This window comes from Lolium rigidum, chromosome 7 (assembly GCF_022539505.1).
Source record: "Lolium rigidum isolate FL_2022 chromosome 7, APGP_CSIRO_Lrig_0.1, whole genome shotgun sequence".
NCBI lineage: Eukaryota > Viridiplantae > Streptophyta > Magnoliopsida > Poales > Poaceae > Lolium > Lolium rigidum.
Window position 1 is genome coordinate 274466581 of NC_061514.1, and position 23188 is coordinate 274489768.

Below are 23188 nucleotides of genomic sequence, written 5' to 3' on the forward strand. Positions count from 1 at the left end.
CTAAGTGTTGGCCTCCGGGGAGTCGCGGGTGGCGGCTCCGCCCGCGGCTCCGCGCTCTTATACCCACCCCCTTTTGTCGCGGGTGGGGGCTTGACCCGCGACAAAGACCCCCTTTGTCACGGGTCAAGCCCCCACCCGCGACAAAGGGGGGTCTTTGTCGCGGGTCAAGCCCCCACCCGCGACAAAACGCCTTAGGGCTGATCCGCGGCACGGCCCATCCAGCGGCTACGGTCGTTTGAATCCAACGGCCTAGAGCCGTTGGATGGGCTGTGCCACGGATCAGCCCATCTAGAGGCCTCTTCACCCTTTATTTTTGTATTTTAAATTAATAAAATTATTATTTCAATAACTTTTGAATGGTAACTCAAATACAAATGTTTTATATATGAATATTGATCAGAAAAAGGTAATGAATATGAATATGACATCCATATACCTATTTGCATCTCGCGTCATATGAAACGTTGATAGTCGGGTATGTTTCACCCACTGTGCACCGCCGCCGTGCCACACGTGTCGCGTCCGTGCCACTCGTGTCGCGTCCCCGTGCCACGTGTCGCCACCTCTTCCACGTGCCTCGCTCCGCCGACGCCGGCGTGCGACGTGTAGCCACCGCTGACACGTGCCTCGCCCCGCCGACGCCGGCGTGCGACGTGTAGCCACCGCTGACACGTGCCATGCCCCGCGTGCACTATATAGAGCGACGAGTGCGGGCGCAACCACACGTCGCCACCGCCTCCGCTCATTCATCTCCGGGATGCCTCCATGTCGTCGAGGGCGTCCGGTTTCCGTGGCGTTCGAGTGCATCCGAGCGGTAGGTTCACCGCCGAGATACGCGCCGGTGGCTTCCGCCTCACCCTCGGCACGTACAACACGCCGGAAGAGGCGGCGCGCGCTTACGACGCGGCGGCGTGGCGCTTTCGGCGGCCAGGGCACGACATGAACTTCCCGGATGTTGAATCGCTAGAGGAGGCGGAGTTCCTCGCGCCACCGCCGTGCCTCGTCACCGACGAGGACCGTCGCCGGCATCGCCGAGTGCAGCGCGGGATCGCCATCGCCGAGCGCGACGAGCGGTTGATGCGCCGGTGGAGGGCGCGGTCCCCGACGCGTTCTTTGCTAACCTTAGGGCACAACGCAGGTCCAACGAGCGCCACCGTCGGGCCGTCGCCGCCTTCGAGCTCGAGAACTCGAATACAACTTGGACCAAAACGACCCTCGGTGGGATGACCTTTGGACGGAGACAACCTCCGACGACGAGTAGAGACTAGACTAGTAATTTATCTATTTTATTGTAATTTCAATAAAGTCGTTGTCGGTTCTATTAGTTTAAATTTAGTTTATAAAGTCGTTGTCGGTTGTTTTTGTTCAATAAAGTGGTTGACACGAAATTTATTACGATTGAGCTGAAATTAAAGTACAGAGCTCAACTGAAAAATAAGATACATGGCCAGATTCGAATGTTGGAGCCATTCAATCATAGTCGTGCCTAGTCCTATACACGTCGCCACTCGTAGTCATCAAAGTCGCCGACGTCATCGTCGCTAGCATCGGGGTCGCGGTTGTCGAACCTCGGCGGATGACCACGCGTGGGCTGGGATTGAGGGTAGCGCGGGCGGGGGCCACGATAGGCCAGGGACGCTGCGGAGAGTCCGGCCGCGCCACCACATCCGACGGCCGGCCTCGTTGAAGTTCGAAGGAGGAGGGCCGTCCTCCTCGTGCACGGCAACCGCCCTCTCACGCCGATTGATGAAGAAGGCTGTCCCAAGTCGGGCTGTAGTCGGGATGCCCTGGGGATTCCTCCGCTGCTCGGGCGTGAGCTCGAAATAGTAGTGGTTCGTGATGGCCATCTCGCGTGGCACACCTACAGGGATAGGAGGGACCGGTACGCCTCACGACGCTCGGCAACCAGCCGGTCGGGACGCGGTAGCCGGGCGGGCAGGGGTAGTTCGAGGCGCAAGCGCCTCCGCCTCCCGGGGTGTTAGACATACGATGGAAGCCATGGGAGATAGTGATGAGGTTTGCAGATATGAGAGTCCAAGCCTACATATATATAGTGGAAAAATGGCGGGAATGCGGGAAGAAAATAGGCGGGAACGAAGTGGCGCGCGAAACTTTCATCCCGGGTGGAGGCTCAAACCGCGACAAAAGGCTGGGGGGGCTGATCTAGGAGGGCCTTTTGTCACGGTTGGTGGCTGCAACCGCGACTAAAGATGTCGGCAGGATAATAAGGATGTGTCGGTAACCTTTTGTCACGGTTGGTGGCTGCAACCGCGACTAAAGGCTGTCGGCGGGATAAGGATGTGTCGGTAACCTTTTGTCACGGTTGGTGGCTGCAACCGCGACTAAAGGTGTCGGCGGGATAAGGACGCGTGGGTGGACGCACTTGCTCGATGAGATAAAGCATGTAGCGCACGACGGCATGTCGAAGGAATAAGACAAAGTACAAGCGGTGCCGTGCCTATAAAAGGAGCATCGATACGCCTTGCCAAGCGGATCAACAAGCCAAGCACGGTTTAATCTTCATTATTACATAAATGTAGAGATTGTCTTGGGAACTATATATGAAGAATACATTATTACATCGCCATCTAGTGTTGTGATCTTCTACGCCGTAGCCATGGAGAATCTTCATCATTTAGCAAGATGCTTGGGTCAATTTTCACCGTGAAGGGCGGAATTTCTTTAAACTTATTATAATCTTCGACATGTCTGTCTTGTCATCCACTCCCACGATGTTTCTTTTCCCCGAAAGAACTATGTGGCGCTTTGGCTCCTCGATTGATGTATTCTTTTGTTGATTTCTTTTTCTTGATTTGCTAGACATGTCCTTCACGTAGAAAACTTGAGCCACCTCGGCGGCTAGGACAAAAGGCTCGTCCGGGTACGCAAGATTGTTGGGATCCACTTGTTATCATACCGTACTTATCGTCAATATGTATAGCGCTGAGCTTCACCCATTTGCACCGAAACAAAGGGACCTTAAAAGTGGGACCATAGTCAAGTTCGCATATCTCCTCTATGTATCCATAATATGTGGTGGTCTGCCCATTCTCGTACTGTTGCATCGAAGCGGACACCGCTGTTTTGGTTGGTGCTCTTTTTATCTTGGTCGATCGTGTAAAATGTATTCCCATTTATCTCGTACCCTTGGAATGTACATATGTTTGAAGATGGTAACTCTGGCCAACAAGTACAGCTGCTCCACCGCAGATGGGTCATTAATGAGATGTCTTTGCAACCAAGCTGCCGAAGGTATTCATGTGTTGACGTGTAATCAAGGACTCGGGCTGGCCCGGGTTTATTTCTCGTAAAACATTCTTATGTTTCTCGATGTACGGAGCCACCAAGCTGGAATTGTATAGAAGCCGTGTAGTGCGCTTGATTGAAAGAAATCTTGTCCCTCCACACCGTTGTTTTCCTTCCTAGTGTGCCTTTTCCAGTCAGCCTCCCCTCATACCGAGATTCGGGAACACCAATCGGCTTAAGGTCGGGAAGAAAGTCAACACAAAACTCAATGACCTCCTCAGTTCCGTAGCCCTTTGAGATACTTCCTTCTGGCCTAGCTCGGTTATGAACATATTTCTTTAAGACTCCCATGAATCTCTCGAAGGGGAACATATTGTGTAGAAATACAGGACCGAGAATTCTAATCTCTTCAACTAGGTGAACGAGGAGGTGCGTCATAATATTGAAGAAGGATGGTGGGAACAACAACTCGAAGCCGACAAGACATTGGACCACATCTTCCTGTAATCACGACAAAGTTTACGGATCCATTACCTTCCGAGAAATTGCGTTCGGGAATGCACATATCTTCACAATGGCTAGTCGAACATTTTCGGTAGAAGTCCCCTCAATGCAATCGGAAGCAATTGTGTCATAAGCACGTGACAGTCATGGGACTTCGAGGTTCTGGAATTTTTTCTCCTTCATATTAACTATCCCCTTTATATTCGACGAGAAACCAGACGGAACCTTGATACTGAATAGGGCTTCAAAAAAGATCTCCTTCTCTTGTTTGGTAAGAGCATAGCTGGCGGGCCCTACAAACTGCCCTGGATGATTGCCGTTTCGTCCTTTATGAAGTTCCTGGTCCTCCCGTGCTTACGTTGTATCTTTTGTCTTTCCATACACGCCCGGAAAACCTAGAATATTCACACAAAGATTCTTGGTCAGGTGCATCACGTCGATTGCGAGAGCGGACTTCCAGGACTTTCCAATATTCTAGCTCCCGGAAAATAGATTTCTTCTTCCACATGGGCGCGTGTCCGTCATCGTCTTTAGGAACAAGTCGATTGCCTGGACCCTTTCCAAAGATAACATTTAAATCCTTGACCATGTCAAATATATCGGCACCACTACGGGGGACGGGCTTCGGACGGCGGTCTGCCTCGCCATCGAAATGCTTGCCTTTTTTCCTTAAGGGATGCTTGCGCGGAAGGAAACGACGATTGAACGGGTACACAACTTTTCTGCTTTTTCCCAAATATTTACTTTCGGTCTCATCTAAACGAGTGTGTGCATGCATTGTATCCTTTGTTCGTACTGTCCTGAAATGTTACCGAGAGCAGGCCAATCATTGATGGTTACGAATAGCAACGCTCGTAGGTCAAATTCTTGCTCCGTGTGCTCATCCCACACACGTACACCTGGTTTGGCCCACAACTCCAAAAGTTCATCGACTAATGGTCTTAGGTACACATCAATGTCGTTGCCCGGTTGCTTTGGGCCTTGGATAAGCATCGGCATCATAATGAACTTCCGCTTCATGCACAACCAAGGAGGAAGGTTGTAGATACATAGAGTCACGGGCCGAGTGCTTTGTGACTGCAGCTCTGCTCCCCAAAAGGATTCATGCCATCCGTACTTAGACCAAAGTATAAGTTCCTTGCCTCACCTGCAAAATCCGGAAACTCTCTCCCGATGTTTCTCCACTGCCGACCATCAGCGGGGTGCCTCAACATCGCGTCTTTCTTACGTTCTTCCATGTGCCATCGCAACAACTTGGCATGCTCTTTGTTTCTGAACAAACGTTTCAACGGTGGTATTATTGGAGCATACCACATCACCTTCGCAGGAACCCTCTTCCTGGGTGGCTCGCCCTCAACATCACCGGGGTCATCTTTTCGATCTTATACCGCAATGCACCACATATCGGGCATTTATTCAAATTCTCGTACTTCTCACCGCGGTAGAGGATACGGTCATTAATGCATGCATGTATCTTACGCACATCTAATCCTAGAGGGCGAGACAAGCTTCTTTGCTTCATATGTACCGACGGGCAATTCATTATTTCTTGGAAACAGACTTCTTTAATATTATCATCAATTTCTCAAATCCCGAGTCGGTCACACCGACCTCTCGCCTTCCATTTCAGCAATTCCAATATGCTACCCAGCTTTCTATGCCCATCTTCACAACCTGGGTACAACAATTTGTGGTGGTCCTCTAACATCTTGTCGAGCCGCAACCTCTCCTTATCCGTGTCACGAGTCTCTTCTTGCATCGAAATGGCCCGACGAAGATCATCATCAACGGGATCATCTAATGCCTGTTCTTCACCTCCTTCTTCTTCATTGTCGTCCATTGCGGTATCAAAGCATTCGAGAGAACATAGATCGATACTTCTCATCATTATCTTCTTCCTCATCGCCGTCTTCCATCATAACCCCTTCTTCTCCGTGCTTGGTCCAAACATTATAACCTGGACATGAACCCAAACCGAAGCAGGTGGCTCTTAATATCTCTTGAGCAAGAGTAATCCTTCTCGTTCTTACATTTTAGACATGGACAGCACATAAAACCTTGCTTCGACTTGTTGGCCTCGGCCACAAGCGAGGAAAGAATTCACGCCCTCTCCGAAAGCGGGAGCACATCGGTTACCGTACATCCATGGATGACTCATCTGCATCATAAGTACAATTATATATGTATCGGATGCAATCACCTTGCTAAAATTAGTATTGTACGGACTATGCATATATATATATAGTCGAGAAAATAGTTGCTAACCTTTTTGGATCAAAAAGAGGAGAAATCTTATCAAATAAAACCAAGTGGCATCCCTCTCACAAGCATTCCATCAAACACCTCTTGTGCACATGTAGAAAAAATGAGCTAGCATACACCTCCACCTTCACCACCAAGGAAAAAATGAGGTGGGGGGGTGGCTGGCTGCTCCTATATATAGGGGGGACATTTTGTCGCGGGCCGTATTACGACCCGCGACAAAAGGGGTGGCCACGTCGCTCCTACCCCTTTTGTCGCGGGCCGTATTACGACCCGCGACAAAAGGCCGCACAAAAACCTCCGCGCGCTCCACATGGTTTCGGGGCGACGTGGCCAGGCCATTTGTCGCGGGTGCAGGCGCGCCCGCGACAAAAGGCTCCCACGGAAGCCCTGTTTTCCACTAGTGCTCGTCCGATCAAAGCCATAGAATAGAAGCACATCTACTTCTGGCTTCCGGCTTGCACGGTCAGTGGTCACTACTTTTGTTTCTTGTTAAGTGCTCACATGCACGGACTACCCTGGTCCAAAAGCCAAACGTATTTGCGACGCGTGACAGGCTGACAGTCGTTCATGGCGTCCCATCCGTTGTGTTCCCTGATGATGTAATCTTCAAGCAATCCCGCCTGCACATAAGGATCAAGGGAGCACCTCCAGCTAATTCCATAGATCGGTTATAATCACGGACAGCCGCTTCTTCTCCAAAATCCTAGCCGCCTCCACTTCAGTCTTCTCCATAGATCGGTTCTCCCTCCTTCAGTCGGTTTCGCCTGCGTCGGGAGAAGTAGGAAACCTGATCTATGCGTGAAGTTTTTAACAAAAGTAGTGTTTTCAGTCGATTATGTTAGGATTTTGGTAGTCGTCTTCTTGTTGGTTTGCCCTCAATGGAGATAGCATCGTCTGCAATAAGTGATATGTGGGCTTTCGTTCGACGATGAGATCTCTTTTCCGATGTAAATGGTGGTGTTGAAAGATTATAATCCTGTAGGTATGGGCCTTCAGATCTTGCTTCGCCAGATCGATTTTGGATCTTTTTTCGTTGTTGCCGCGAGGAGGATAATCCTCGCAGTTTTTGTCCCGGCTGCTACGTCTTCAACAATGGTGATTCGTACTCTCGGCTCTCCATCGACATCGACAAGGCTAGTCGGTTGTTATTCTGGTGTTGGTACTCTTGCCGATGTTGAATAACTGCCTCGCGTGCACGCACCTTGGCATTGCAACTCAAATTAAAATTTTGGGAGAACCTTCGTCGATATTTACAGGTTATGGTTCGCTATCTATTTTTGGATGCCTTCAGAAGAGTACAAGATTGTGTTCTGGAAAAAAAAATTGAATACCTCGATGATTTTTTAGTATCTTTTAGAATTTATTTTGTAAACGTTGAAGTCAACTCATGTATCTCTACCATGTACTATTTGTTAATATGAATATATGTGGTATTGATTGTCAAAAAAAAAAGGTGCACCCCCAGCTAGCAAATGGATGCCTTTGACACACATCTTGTTTGCATCCCCGCCCTCAGCTAATTAATGCCTTTGATACATCTTGTTTGCATCCCCATGTCAACCACGCAAGCACATGCGTCATTCTTAACCTCCAAAGGAAGTTACCCAACTCGGGTCAATTGAGGGACGTACGTTGTCCCATTTATCTTCACTTTTACTATTTTGTAGGCGTGTGTTGTTTTTCATTTCACCAACACTCTGATGTTCTCTCCATTGCAATGAACGGTAGATCGGTTGGACCACCATTTCTTGTCAATTCCTTGCACGGTATAAATTACGGTTTATTTACACTACTATTACAAGTAATTAATTAATTAGTAGCCCTAAACGTGTTAATTGCATCTGTATAGACTGCTAACACATATATGTACGTGCATATGTACACTATAAATTACATGTATGTACAACGCAAAATACATGCAAAAATATATTTTTGGGGCGAAATAGCGAATACCCACGTGTTATCTTATGATTGGAAGAAAAAACGAGTTATGACAAATTGAAAAATGACCAAGTGCCAAGTCAACTATCTTTTCTTTCTTCCATTGATGGTTAGACGAGAATTCAGCTTAGATTTTGAAAAGAAATTGTATTTGTCTTTGGATAGCTAAGATGCACACTTGTTTTTACAAGAATTTCGTGTGTGCAATCGTTTGGTTTACCATTCAGTTTTAGGTTCCCTAGAGACCATTTTGAAGTGGGAGAATTCAGAAACCATGGTATCTTATGCAGGGTGTCTGTTCAAATATGTATCGGCATCTTGACAGAGGTTGTCGCTTGAAAGATGGGTCAGAAATACTACAACACCAATGTATTGTAAAGGTATGCACTAAAAGGTAACATTAACCGGGGTTGCACTCAAAACCTCCTTGGCCTTCATGTGTTTTAGTCGCACAATATGATAGTAATGACCCATTTGAAGGAATAGAAATCATAAGGCTTACCTTTTACGTGCAGCAATTTTTGATAATTAATGGGCCTATTCGATTCTTGGCCATCATGTTCATGCTTTAAAGAGTCGTATGCTTTGTAAGAATGAATTCCAAATCACTAAATTCATATTATCCGACATTAATGTGGATATAAAAGTGGTAATATCCGAATTCGGACGTCTGCGAAAATGGGTATGGTAAATATCCGGATCCGTTTTGATAAGGGGTGGCCCGATCTTCTCAGTAAGCAACGGTGGTGATGATGATCACGGGATGAACACAGCGGAGATAACTTGATGATGAAGCGGATGATAACTTGTATGACGCAACGAGATCTTTCGATTGGTCCCTGTCGCCAATGCAACAGCTCTCAACCCTGCAAAATATTCGCAACTCCACACACTTGCGCACGTAGCCGCCGACCACGAAGCGGTAAGTTGCAACCGTCTAATTTCCAATGGAACAGCAGATCACACAAAACTTTCAGGATTTACACCAAATCAATGCAATATGGTGTAGGGATTCAATAGAGTTGCAAAGCAATCAACTATGAACTAGGGTTTATCTTAAACGTGGTCTAAACCTAATTTGGGGGCGTCCTGGGCACTTATATAGGGGTTCAGGACGACCAGGGTTCGAGAAAATACAAGAATAACCGACCCAGATCGGGATCTGGTCGAGACAGACTCGGACACGGCCGGCTCAGGAGCCGGTCGACCGGGCCTGGGACCGGGTCAGGCCGGTTGAAACCGGACCTTGCGCCGGGTGGAAACCGGCTAGGCGTCCAGGCTTACTGGATGTGACCCGGCTGGAACAAGCGTGGCGCCCGGTCGGCGCCGGGCTGGGACGGTCTGGCGCCCGGTCGGACCGGGCCTAGGACCGGGCGCGCCGGCGTGGCGGCCGGTCTGACCGGGCCTAGCGCTGGCCTGAACTTCTTCTTCTCCCCTCGCGCAAGCCTCCCTCTCCTCTCTCGCGCTTCCATGGGATGTCTTCTTGACCAGCTTCATGGCCAGCTCCATATCCAGCTTCACGTCCAGCTTCTTGTCCAGCTGCTCCTCTCCTCTTCGTGCGATGCTTGCTCCTTCTTCATACCTGATCATACATAAGTAATAGGACTTAGGCAGTATAAAGTTATCATCGATAAAAGTATCACTTAGGAACAAGTTCACCTGTTGTTTAAGTTGCTTCGCACGAGCTCATGTCATTGGTCCAATTCTGACTTCATTGGACTTGAGCTTCACAGCAGGATCGTCTTCATCTTGCAATGACAGAGGTAGTAGTGTAGTAGAGATGTCCTCAACATCTCCCCCCCCCCCCCTTCAAAAGGCGTTAACCTCGACGCTCCAAGGTCTTCTCCGTCATATGGTGTCAAATCAGCAACATTGAAAGAATTACTGACACCAAACTCATCAATTGGAAGATCGATAGAGTATTCATTATCATTGATCTTGGCAAGCACTTTGTAAGGACCAGCACCACGAGGAAGCAACTTGGACTTCCGCAGCTTCGGGAACCTATCCTTGCGAAAATGTACCCAGACCATATCACCAGGCTTGAACAACATCTTCTTGCGCTTCTTGTTCATCCTTGCAACATTGCTCTTGCCTTTCTTTTTTATCAACTCTTTAGTCTTCACATGAATCTTTCGCACAAAATCTGCCCTCTTGGATGCCTCCATATTAACTCTCTCATTTATGGGTAGAGGCAACAAATCAAGCAGAGTAATGGGTTTGAAACCATACACCACCTCAAAGGGACACAACTCTGTGGTAGAATGTACCGCCCTGTTGTAAGGAAACTCCACATGCGGCAAACAATCTTCCCACTCCTTCAGGTTCTTCTTGATCATGGATCTCAACAGTAGTGACAATGTTCTATTCACCACTTCAGTTTGACCATCAGTTTGGGGATGACAAGTGGTTCTGAAAAGTAGCTTCGTCCCCAGCTTTCTCCAAAGCGTCTTCCAGAAGTAGCTCATAAACTTCACGTCACGATCAGAAACAATAGTCTTCGGGACTCCATGTAGACGTACAATCTCCCTGAAAAACAGGTTAGCAATATGTGACGCATCGTCGCTCTTGTGGCAGGCAATAAAATGTGGCATCTTAGAGAATCTATCCACTACCACAAATATAGAATCATGGTCTCTCTTAGTACACGGCAAACCCAACACAAAATCCATACTAATATCTTCTCAAGGTGTAGTAGGTGCCGGTAAAGGAGTATACAAACCGTGAGGCTTCAGCTTGGACTTGCACTTGTTGCAAGTAATGCACCTCTTCACATATATGTCCACATCCCACCTCATCTTTGGCCAATAAAAGTGGTCAGCTAGCATGAGTAGCGTCTTCTCACGCCCAAAGTGATCCATCAAACCTCCAGCATGGGATTCCTGCAATAAGAGCAAACGCACAGACGATTCTGGAACACATAGTTAGTTAGCTCTAAACAAGAACCCATCATGTATGTGATATTTTTCCCATGCTTTACCAATAGCACACAAGCGATATGGTTCAGCAAAATCATGATCAGTAGCATACAAATCACATAGTATCTCTAAACCAGGAATTTTAACATCAAGTTGAGTTAATAGCATATTCTTTCTAGATAGAGCATCAGCAACAATATTATCTTTTCCTTCTTATGCTTCATAATGTATGGAAAAGACTCAATGAACTCAACCCACTTAGCAAGACGCTTATGCAAAGTAGATTGAGCTTTCAGATATTTTAAAGCTTCATGATCAGAATGTATGATAAATTCTTTTGGCCACAAGTAATGTTGCCAAATCTCAAGACATCTAATTAAAGCATACAATTTTTTTATCATAGATAGGATAGTTCAACTTAGCACCAGAAAGTTTCTCAGAAACATATGCAATTGGGCGACTCTCTTGCATCAACACACCACCAATTCCAATACCACTAGCATCACATTCAATCTCAAATTGTTTATTGAAATCAGGAAGTGCAAGCAACGGTGCAGAAGTTAACAATCTTTTCAGTTCATCAAAAGCATGATCTTGGGCTGCGCCCCACTCAAAGACAACACCCTTTTTAGTCAAATCATTCAAAGGTGCAGCAATAGTACTAAAGTTGGGCACAAATCTTCTATAAAACCCAGCTGGACCATGAAAACTTCGTACTTGACTCACATTCATGGGAGTAGGACAATTTTGAATTGTTTCAATTTTAGACACATCTACTTCTACTCCATGCTTAGAGACAACATAACCCAGAAATATGACCTTATCTTTGCAAAATGTGCACTTCTCAAGATTACCATAGAGTTTATTATCACGCAACACTTGCAAAACATGTCGAATATGTATAGTATGATCAGATTCATTGCGGTTGTAGATTAATATATCATCAAAGTACACAACCACAAACTTGCCAATAAAATTACGCAAAACATGGTTCATCGGTCTCATGAAAGTGCTAGGTGCATTAGTCAAACCAAAAGGCATTACTAACCACTCATATAAACCAAATTTTGTTTTAAAGGCTGTTTTCCATTCATCCCCATCTTTCATCCTAATTTGATGATAACCACTACGCAAATCAATTTTAGACAAAACAACAGCACCACTCAATTCATCTAGCATATCCTCTAAACGGGGAATAGGATGACGATATCGAATAGTAATATTGTTTATCGCTCTACAATCTACACACATGCGCCATGTACCATCTTTCTTAGGAACTAGAATAACAGGAACAACACAAGGACTAAGGCTTATGCGGATATAACCTTTATCGAGTAGCGCTTGTACTTGCTTCTGTATCTCCTTCGTCTCTTCGGGGTTCATCCTATATGGCGCCCTATTGGGCAGTGAAGCTCCGGGGATCAAGTCAATTTGATGCTCAATACCACGCAATGGTGGTAGTCCTGCGGGAACCTCCTCCGGAAACACGTCGCTAAATTCCTACAACATATTAGAAACACCAAGAGGAATAGGGGCCATGTCATTAGAAACCAAAACCGTACCCCTGTACATGAGCACAAGAGGCATGGCTAAAGGATCCTCACTAAATTCTCTCATATCTTCTTTGGTGGCTAATAAGACTAAGGAATTCACTCTCTCACTTTTCGTTATATCACTCACGGTATTACAATTCTCTCGCCTATCTAAAGGTGCATCCTCCAAGTTTACTTCAACTTTCTGACGAGATTCATTGACAATTTGTTGTGGTGACATAGGCTGCAAATTGATTTTCTTGCCCTTGAACTCCAAGTGATATGTATTGGCACGGCCATTGTGTTGCACAGAACGATCATAAAGCCAAGGCCGACCAAATAGTAGGTGACACACCGTCATAGGAACCACATCAAAATCAATGGAATCCTTATACGGTCCAATCTCAAACTCAACACGCACCATGTGGTTTGCCTTCATCTCACCATTGTCGCTCAACCACTGAATATAGTATGGATGCGGGTGCGGGAGATACTTCAACTTCAGCTTGGTACACAACTCCTTGCTTGCTAAATTGCGGCAACTCCCGCCATCAATAATGACCTTGCAAGCCTTGTCAGGACCAACTAAAGCCTTTGTTTGGAACAAATTGCAGCGCTGAGTAGATGCACTTGGCAACACATTAAGAGCACGCTGAGACACAACAATAGTGCGAGCTTCAGATGGATAAGCATCTACACCATCACTGTCATAGTCATCATCTTCTGGAGCATATGGATCAACATCATCTCCAGTCTCATACTCATTGTCCTCATTGATAGTCATGACCTTGCGGTTAGGACAATCTCTCTTGAAGTGACCCTTGCCACCACATGTATGACAATTCATATCACGGTTGCGCGCAGTAGACATGCTAGAATCACCCGTACTTGCAGGTTGCAGCAGGTTCGGGTTTCTTTGTGTTGGACACATTGGAGACCGGCTTGCTAGACGGAGTCGAATAAGGTGCGGAATGCGTAGATGGCGCCGGTGCCATAGATGGGGGCGCCCTAGGCGTGTAGCGCCCAGCTCCCGTAGCACGACCTTTAACTTGTGCTTCTTCAGCCAACTGTGATTCAGCTTCTCTTCCATGATGTAGCAGCTCATTAATAGTGGTGTAACTGTAATGACGAACAATGCCTTTGATATCATACTTCAAACCATTGAGAAAATGCTGCATTGTCATCTCAAGTGACTCACGGACACGGTCACGCTGCACAAGCATCTCCATCTCCATGAAATAAGTATCAACAGTCTTCACACCTTGTCTCAATAGGGTCAACTTATCATATATAGATCGCAAATAGTTAGTGGGCACGAAACGAGCTTGCATTGCCGCCTTCATAGCACGCCATGTGATTATAGGCAGCTCACCATCTTCTTCGCGAGCACACACAAGTCCATCCCACCAACGCAATGCATAACCATCAAATTCGGAAGAAGCAACACTAGTAGGAAAAGCCTCATCAGTGGCGCACGAAAAAGTGATTCTGTGGCGCATGGGCGGTGCGCCACAGAAACTTCGCCACAAAAATAAGGTTTCTGTGGCGCACTGGCCCGTGCGCCACGGGGATTAAGGTTTCGTGGCGCACATGTTGTGGTGCGCCACGTAAATAAAATTTTACGTGGCACACCGGTTCCCCCTGCGCCTACGTAAATAGGTGCGCCACTGAATTATATTTTGCTGCGCCTACGTAACATTGTACAGGTATACTCGATTTTATACCGCCTCGGTGTATTATACAGAGTTTTGTACATAGTATACGAGTTATATACAGATATAATATAGACAGATATAGTATGGACACATATAACATAGCAACATTATACATCATCATCACATTACTTAGAGCCCGATCGAGTTATACATATAGCTCCATACAACTCACAATCCATGCATATTAATTAAGTTCATCATCTCTAGATACAAATGAAGTGACACCGGCCGGCCGCCGCCTACACTAGGATGAAATAGAGTACCGCCGCGACGATGGTGAGCAAGAGCGAGAGCACAAGGAAGGTCTTCATCTTCATCTTGCTCTTGTTCGACTGGTATGAGTTCGAGAGGAGGAGAGAGTATGGAGAGCCTTCTCCTCAACTCCAATTATGTATCAACGAAAGTAAGTGCAATAAATACCCAAGCAAGTGAAAAGTATAGCCAAAATGGTATGAGAGAGAAGGGGGGACGAGCTAGATGGAGGAAGAAGAATGGCTTGGGTAGTGTGGTAGGTGGGAGGTTGACTCTACTTTTGTATATCTGGTTCGCTAATTCTGTGGCGCACCGAGAACAGTGCGCCACAGAATACATTATTTTTGTGGCGCACTAGGCACAGTGCGCCACAGAATAACTTATTTCTGTGGCGCACCCGGAGCAGTGCGCCATAGGAATAGTGAAACCAATGATTGGGGTGGCAGGGTGTGGGCCCCACCATGTTTTTGTGGCGCATTGGTACGCGGTGCACCACAAAATTAAGCTATTTCTGTGGCGCACCTAGCATGGTGCGCCACAAAATAACATTCTGTGGCGCATTTTTAGAGGTGCGCCACAGAACTAAGCTCCGCCTATAAGCGTTTTCCTACTAGTGCAAGCTTGATCTTCCTATCTTCAGTGTAATTATGTAAGCGCCATAACTTCTCAATCTTCAGCTCCCAAGAGAGATATTCTTCAATATCAGCACCTCCTTCAAATTTGGGTATCGAGAACTTTGGCTTACCCAATTCGTCTTCTTCCTCAAACCCACGACCATGGTGTTCGAGTTCAACGAAACCACGACCGCGGTTACCACGTCCAGCACCACGACCAACACCAGGTGCTTCATCCTGAAGATCAGGGTCTTCTGCTTCTTGTTGCTGTTGTTGGGTGAGATTATCAACAGCTAGTTGCAAAACTTGAAGACTACGCTGGATATCCGTCATTTGATCTTGCATTGTGGTGACTGTCTCATTAGTAGCATCTAGCTTCTGGGAGATCCCCTGAACAGTCCCCCTAAGTTCATCGTTCTGAGTGCAGAATTCACGTCGCATCTCATTACGAAGAGCTTCATACTCCCTCCATGTCATCACATCAGCGGCATCCTTGTTTTTCTGGTTAACAATTTTCTCATCACTAGAAGACATGGTTAGTAGGTTAGTGCACTAAAACAAATATATGTGGTGGTACTCTCACAACTCACTCAAAACTGATAAGAAAAGGAAATCTTACCGCTCCAAAGTGAATTAGTATTGCTTACCACTTGTAGTGATGACTAGTGCACGGATGTAGCGAAACGAATATCAAGGGTATAAGAACAATCACACGACAAAGCAGGGTATATGTGGGGCTGTAGGTGGGCTACCTATTTGCACCAATAACAACCTCTAGCGCTGACCGTAGACAACCAATGATACTCACACAAAGCGATAAATATGGCAATGCAACTGTATGGATGAAAGGTTGCAATGCACTCTAGAGACGCTAGCAAAGAGATCAACGGGACATGCACAAGATTGCTCAACTACTGGTGCAGTAAAGTAAACTTAGGACTTCACTTGATTCTACGAGCACTTCACTTTTCTTTTTGGATTTTCTTTTTGTATAACACGCAGCTATGTAGCTCTTTTTGCTTCTTTTCAATTTTCTTTTTTTTTATGACTCAACTCCTTGATAACACGGCCAACAGATAATGCAAAGCACCAAAACCCTAATGAGCATCCTGTCGAGCGGTAAAACTAGTCTCTTCTGCGGAAGTTCCTAGTCACGTATATCGAAAGACTGTGGCTATGGTTTGGACAAACACACTGTATGCTATGTGGACTAGGAGCAACAAAAACTGACTCTAGATGAAAGCGGAGACACAAACCCTAACAATACTAGATGGAAGAAAAAGATACGCAAAACAAGTACGAAAAGCAACTAAAACTCGAAATTAGTGCAATATAAGGCTATGGCAAACCCTAACCCTAATATTTTTGGATTTTTTCTGGATAGGAAACACTCACAACTTAACTATGGGGTGGATTGTGGATGACTTACCGAGGAAACACTCAAAACTGATACCAATATGATAAGGGGTGGCCCGATCTTCTCAGTAAGTAATGATAGTGATGATGATCACGGGATGAATACAACGGAGATAACTTGATGATGAAGTGGATGATAACTTGTATGACGCAACGAGATCTCTCGATTGGTCTCTGTCGCCAATGCAACAGCTCTCAACCCTGCAAGATATTCGCAACTCCACACACTTGCGCACGTAGCCTCCGACCACGAAGCGGTAAGTTGCAACCGTCTAATTCCCAATGGAACAACAGATCACACAAGACTTTCAGGGTTTACTCCAAATCAATGCAATAATGGTGTAGGGATTCAATAGAGTTGCAAAACAATCAACTATGAACTAGGGTTTATCTTAAACGTGGTCTAAACCTAATTTGGGGGCATCCTGGGCACTTATATAGGGGTTCAGGACGACCAGGGTTCGAGAAAATACAAGAATAACCGACCCAGATCGAGATCTGGTCGAGACAGACTCGGACACGGCCGGCTCAGGAGCCGGTCGACCGGGCCTGGGACCGGGTCAGGCCAGTTGAAATCGGACCTGGCGCCGGGTGGAAACCGGCTAGGCGTCCAGGATTACTGGATGTGACCCGGCTGGCATAAGCGTGGCGCCCGGTCGGAGCCGGGCTGGGCCGGTCTGGCGCCCGGCCGGTCGGACCGTGCCTGGGACTGGGCGTGCCGGCCGGTCTGACCGGGCCTGGCGCTGGCCTAGACTTCTTCTTCTCCCCTCGCGCATGCCTCCCTCTCCTCCCTCACGCTTCCATGGGATGTCTTCTTGTCCAGCTTCATGGCCAGCTCCATATCCAGCTTCACGTCCAGTTTCTTGTCCAGCTGCTCCTCTCCTCCTCATGCGATGCTTTCTTCTTCTTCATACCTGATCATACATAAGTAATAGGACTTAGGCAGTATAAAGTTCTCATCGATCAAAGTATCACTTAAGAACAAGTTCACCTGTTGTTTAAGTAGCTTCGCACGAGCTTGTGTCATTGGTCCAATTCTGACTTCATTGGACTTGAACTTCACAGCAGGATCGTCTTCATCTTGCAATGACGGAGGTAGTAGTGTAGTAGGGATGTCCTCATCACGTTTTACAAAAAGAATACAAATGTGTTATTTAATTTTGAAAAAAATGTGGATATGAAAATGGATATATTCGTATCTGAATAAGATTATGTAGCCAATATTAGTAATTCGACGTGAATATGCCAATTACCTAACCTAGAGAAACTAACAAATTAGTCAAATGTTCTTTTATGTGATTTAACTTGAATCTACTATGCAATATATTAGTGTATTTGTCTCTTTACCATTCTATAATTGACTCATTATTGGACATGAATCTATTGTTTCCTTATATTCGTATTCGCTCCGAACTAAGAAAACATCTGATTCGTATTTGTATTCAATTAACATCCGCTCCGAATTTGTATTCGGTAACATCCGCATCCGTATTCGTTTTGAAAATATGAAAACGTATATGGGAAGAGCACTATCCGATTCGTATCCGATCCGTTTCCACCCCTAAGCCCATGCTCCCTTGGTCACCAGGTGTACATGTGGGTGTCCCATATTTTAGTTGTTGCGACTTATTTGTTTAGAGTTTATGTACAACATTCATTGTCTGATCAAGAGACCGAACAACATTTCGATACATCAAAGAAGATGAGTTGTGGAAGGAGGAGGAAGAGTATGATGATATCCATTTGGGTAACTGACAAGGCGCCTCTCGAGTCAACCTGGAAGATAAAGAGAAAAACATCAAAGGATAAGTATGTCCTTGGCTTCCCTAATAAATGAGACTTGTCCTGCAAAGCTGGATCTATGGTTCGGTTGCTTTGAATGTCTGTTCCGCCTCTGACCCGGCCCTTACCTCTTTCTTTACTCGGTTTTTCGCAGGGGCATCGAATTATTTGACAAAAGAAACGCCAGTTTCAAAAGGAAGGTGCGCGCCATAGGGATAGGGTTAATCAGTGGTTTCTAAGATAATATGTTCCTTGTCTTGAAAAAGGTGTTTAAGACGATGGAAGAAGGAGAGAGAGTGTGTGTGATCGAAGGGACGAGGTGGCGAAAAGAGTGATACGTTCCAGTGGAGAATAAATATGGCGAACTCCCGACAATGGGAGCAATAAAGGAGTGAAGTCTGTATGGTAGAAAATCAACCAAAACATCTGTTGCACACCATAATTCACATGTATTCTACCCAAATATATCGTTACTGAGGAGGCATGAGTGATATTACACCCTCTATCAACATATACATTACATTTGTTCCGCATAACTTTGAGCCTCAACTTTATCATAATTAAAATACTTCGGAGTAGTTGTCTTGTATTCTGCTACTCGTTCTTATATTTCTAATTACTTCAAGTTCTCTAGTTTTTTAGAGTAAATCCTCTTTTAAGTTTAACCAAGTTTATAGAAAACATATCAACACTTAGGCACCAATAGCTCATTAAACTATCATAAAATACAAATTTCAAGCGTATATATTTGATGCTGTAGATAATAAATTGTTTTTTATGACTTAGTCAAATTTAAAATATATTTAAGTTATTTAAAATATGTTGGAGTAGAATATATCATCAAAATACAACGGTGAAAGTTGTGTAGTCAGTTCTTGTGCTAGCCTGGAGCTGAGCTCCACCTAGGAAAATAAACATAAATAAACTAGAGCCGTAACCGTGTCACTGTCACTTATCTGTACATGTACAAATCTGGCAAAACCTGACCGGTACACCAATGAGTCCACTCCACACCAACTATTCACTTCACGGACAAGCAAAGGGCAACAAAAAGAGACGAAGCGGGCCCACCAGCCCACCGGCCGCAGCCGGTCTACCCTTCGGCCCAGCCGTCCGGGCCCACACTAAACCTCCCCGTTTTATACCCTGTCCGTTTCCCACTCCGTCTCTGCACCCCGGCCGGCCACCTCCATATCCCCTGCAGCCTGACCGCCCTCCTCCTCCTCCCCACCACCGATCGCCGCCATGGCCGCCACGCCGTCGACGCCGCTGCTCAAGGACGAGCTGGACATCGTCATCCCGACGATCCGCAACCTCGACTTCCTCGAGATGTGGCGGCCCTTCTTCCAGCCCTACCACCTCATCATCGTGCAGGACGGCGACCCGGCCAAGGTCATCAAGGTGCCCCAGGGCTTCGACTACGAGCTCTACAACCGCAACGACGTCAACCGCATCCTCGGACCCAAGGCCTCCTGCATCTCCTTCAAGGACTCCGCATGCCGCTGCTTCGGCTACATGGTCTCCAAGAAGAAGTACATCTACACCATCGACGACGACTGCTTCGTGAGTACCCTCTACCGCTCATGCTATCACTAGATCTTTCTATATGCTGATGTGATTTGTCCAGATTCCGCTGGATCATAATCTAATTTGGGCGAATTGTAAACTTGTGTGGTGTTGAGGACTTGAGGTGCGATTTTGGTTTCCTTTTGCGGTGTGGGGCTCGGATCCGTTTGGGTATAGGTTGAAGAGAAAGGCGATATCTTCTGTGATTAATTTCTCCGTGGAGATGTTGGTGCGTTGGGTACCAGTGCAGTTTCGTGTTAGTCATGATGGTTCAGTTCATTTGTGTGTAAAAAAAAACCACATGGTTAGTAGTTCTGTGATATATGGGTAGGTAGAATGCAACTTTCACATGTCTTGGAAGTGGATAGCGTTCAGCGGAAGTCATCTGCATACAGATGATCTAATCATGTTATTTTGGTTTGGGGTTAACAAACTTAACTGACATGCTTCACTGCTAACAAGTACAAACCAAACATTAGAGCTAGCCAATAGTTAATTTGGTCCTGTGCCTGCAGCTGGATGAGATATGAGAAGTAAGTTCTGGATCTCGTGTTGGTAACCCACAATTTTTGTAGAACTTAGAGTTTCTGTTATAGAAATCCACATATACAAACTGTAAGGTTGTGTCGCCCCCTTTTGTCAGTTATGCTGTTGCGCATATTTTGTTTTTGTGTGTTTGAGGGTAGTGATCAGTAATCTTCGCTAGTGGACAACGATAATACTTATTTAACAGTACGGAAATTACAAGAAAGAAGTATGTTGTTTGCATCCTGCTTGGATCAATCCAAGGCTAATATATGTCTTTGGATCGGCCTCTTTCTTATGCCCTACATACCTGTTAATTTGGATTTATCTTTAACTACACAACATTCCTTGACATAAGATACATCAATGTTACTAGTATATTCACGCAAGGGTCCCACCTGATTGCTAAACAATTTGGATGGGTCTTTGGGAGACTGGGATGGCTTATTATGCAGAAATTTGATCTCAGGCCTGCAATTGTCATCTATTTAGTTAGAAAATAGTAAACAATGCTCCTTTCGTGGTGTTACATGCATTTCGAGGAGGCTCTGTGCAATATTTTTTTCTAGATTAGTTGGTAGCTACGCTAGCACATGCACATACCAAAGTCTCAAGTCTACTGACTTAGAATGTGATGACATTATTTTAGTCCCTCATTCAAAATTACTCTATACATAAGGTGATGCGTCACATGCCATGTCATTAGCTCAATCTTGACCTATTCTTTTTGCAAAATCTCAGGTTGCTAAGGACCCATCAGGAAAGGACATCAATGCGCTTGAGCAGCACATCAAGAACCTTCTGAGCCCTTCAACACCATTTTTCTTCAATACCTTGTATGACCCATACCGTGATGGTGCTGATTTTGTTCGTGGGTACCCCTTTAGTCTCCGCGAGGGTGCCCCAACTGCTGTTTCTCATGGGCTTTGGCTCAACATTCCAGACTATGATGCACCTACCCAGCTTGTCAAGCCGCTTGAAAGAAATAACAGGTAAGGATGTCGAATTTGTAGCTTTCAAATCTTTCTTTTATTCTCGCTAATCTTATGTTTCTTTCTTGTGATCAGGTATGTCGATGCTGTTCTTACAATCCCAAAGGGCACCTTGTTTCCAATGTGTGGAATGAACCTTGCATTTGACCGTGAGCTCATTGGTCCTGCAATGTATTTCGGCCTTATGGGTGATGGCCAGCCTATTGGCCGTTACGATGATATGTGGGCGGGATGGTGCACCAAGGTACACACAGTATTTTTCTTCAAATATTGCGTCGACTCTATGTTTGCGAATGCAAATTATACAGTTTGATTGCCATGAACACTTCAGTATATGCGGTGCATCGTGCAAGTTACAAATCCATGCTTACTGATACCATGCTTTGCTCAGTTACATTGTATCCTGCTGCAGTTTTAGTTGTACTGAATACCTTTGCTCTGTTCACACAGGTTATCACTGATCATTTGAGCCTGGGTATTAAGACTGGTCTGCCTTACATCTGGCACAGCAAAGCAAGCAACCCGTTTGTGAACCTAAAGAAGGAATACAACGGCATCTTCTGGCAAGAGGAGTTGATCCCCTTCTTCCAGTCTGTTGCCCTCCCAAAGGAGGCTACCACTGTCCAGAAGTGTTACCTTGAGCTGGCCAAGCAGGTGAAGGCAAAGCTCGGCAAGGTGGACGGCTACTTCCTCAAGCTTGCTGATGCCATGGTCACATGGATTGAGGCTTGGGATGAGCTTAACCCACCAAAGGGCGCAATTACCACCGCGAAGGGACCTGCTCCCAAGAGCAAGTGAGAGGCAGTAGCATACACTTCTGTTCATATGAACTATCCATACTGAAATACTACAGTTTTGGTTAGTGCTGATGAACTCAGATATCACTTCATTGTAACTTCATTTTACCTCTTCCTTAGACAGCCACCCTGGCGACTGTAAGGGATTTACATTTTTGCGTGTGATGGAACAGTTGTAATGTGGGAACTCGATCACCTTCAAGTTAGAATAAATTTAGTGGTTATTGTTCATATTGGCATGGTATTATTTTTGGCAATCATTTTCTGTTCAGAAAATGTCTCTGGATGCGCAGTTTCTATGGTTTGTTTGTGGTTCGTTCATGTTACCTGCTTCTCCGTTTGTTTCTTGAGAACATTCAAGACCTTAGGATGATTTCATTTCCCACAGCTGGCTTATTCTGAACTATCTTACATGTATATGATTATTTGACCCATATGCAGGTTCCTATTCTCTACACTGTGGTCTCTGAAATTCGCATGCTATTTTTCTTAGCTGTTGGTATTTAGGTTGTCAATTTTTGGCCAAGTTTGAATGCTTCCGTCTGCTGATTGCACATAAAGAGAAGAGTATCTGGTTCCAAAAAGAATTCATTACTGTTCGTTTTGAGCTTGAGAAACTTCCTCTAGTTCAAATTCAAATGGTGTAGTCTGCTAATTGCACATTAAGAGACGAGCGCCTGACTGAACAATACGCAAAAATTTAACGCCGTTGCCGGGGATCGAACCCGGGTCACCCGCGTGACAGGCGGGAATACTTACCACTATACTACAACGACTTTGGTGTCTTACAAAATAGAAGAACCTAATTATTCTAGGCATACACAGCGACACATTCTTTTATGCCATGCGTAGAGAAATTTCTCTCCATCAAACACAGGAACGGCCTATATATATGCATTCTATCCAACATCTCTAAAGTATAATATGGCATGCAAGAGAGCTCGAATCAGATAGATCAAGTGGAGGCATTCAGGTTGCTAGTACCATGGCGCACTTTTGCCTGCTATTTCTCACGATCAAAAGTTCGGGCCAGCGGCAGTTTCAGGTGCTCCCAAAAGCAGGGTGATGATGCCTTGAGCACTTGGATGGAACCTGATCATAGAAAATCACTCGAATTTTTTGT

At 45.6% G+C, this 23188-nt stretch overlaps 1 protein-coding gene and 1 non-coding gene across 2 annotated transcripts; one reads left to right on the top strand and one right to left on the bottom strand.

The window, feature by feature from the left end:
- Window positions 1–19427: 19427 nt before the first annotated feature.
- On the top strand, window positions 19428–22298 carry LOC124675917 (UDP-arabinopyranose mutase 3). Its single transcript, XM_047211995.1, has 4 exons — window positions 19428–19748; window positions 21018–21268; window positions 21344–21512; window positions 21719–22298. Exons 1-4 carry the CDS (start codon window positions 19431–19433, stop codon window positions 22064–22066), a joined length of 1086 nt encoding a protein of 361 aa, XP_047067951.1. The 5' UTR covers window positions 19428–19430; the 3' UTR covers window positions 22067–22298.
- A 471-nt stretch (window positions 22299–22769) lies between these two features.
- TRNAD-GUC lies at window positions 22770–22841 on the bottom strand. Its single transcript has one exon. It is a non-coding gene; the product is annotated as a tRNA-Asp (tRNA).
- Window positions 22842–23188: the final 347 nt, after the last annotated feature.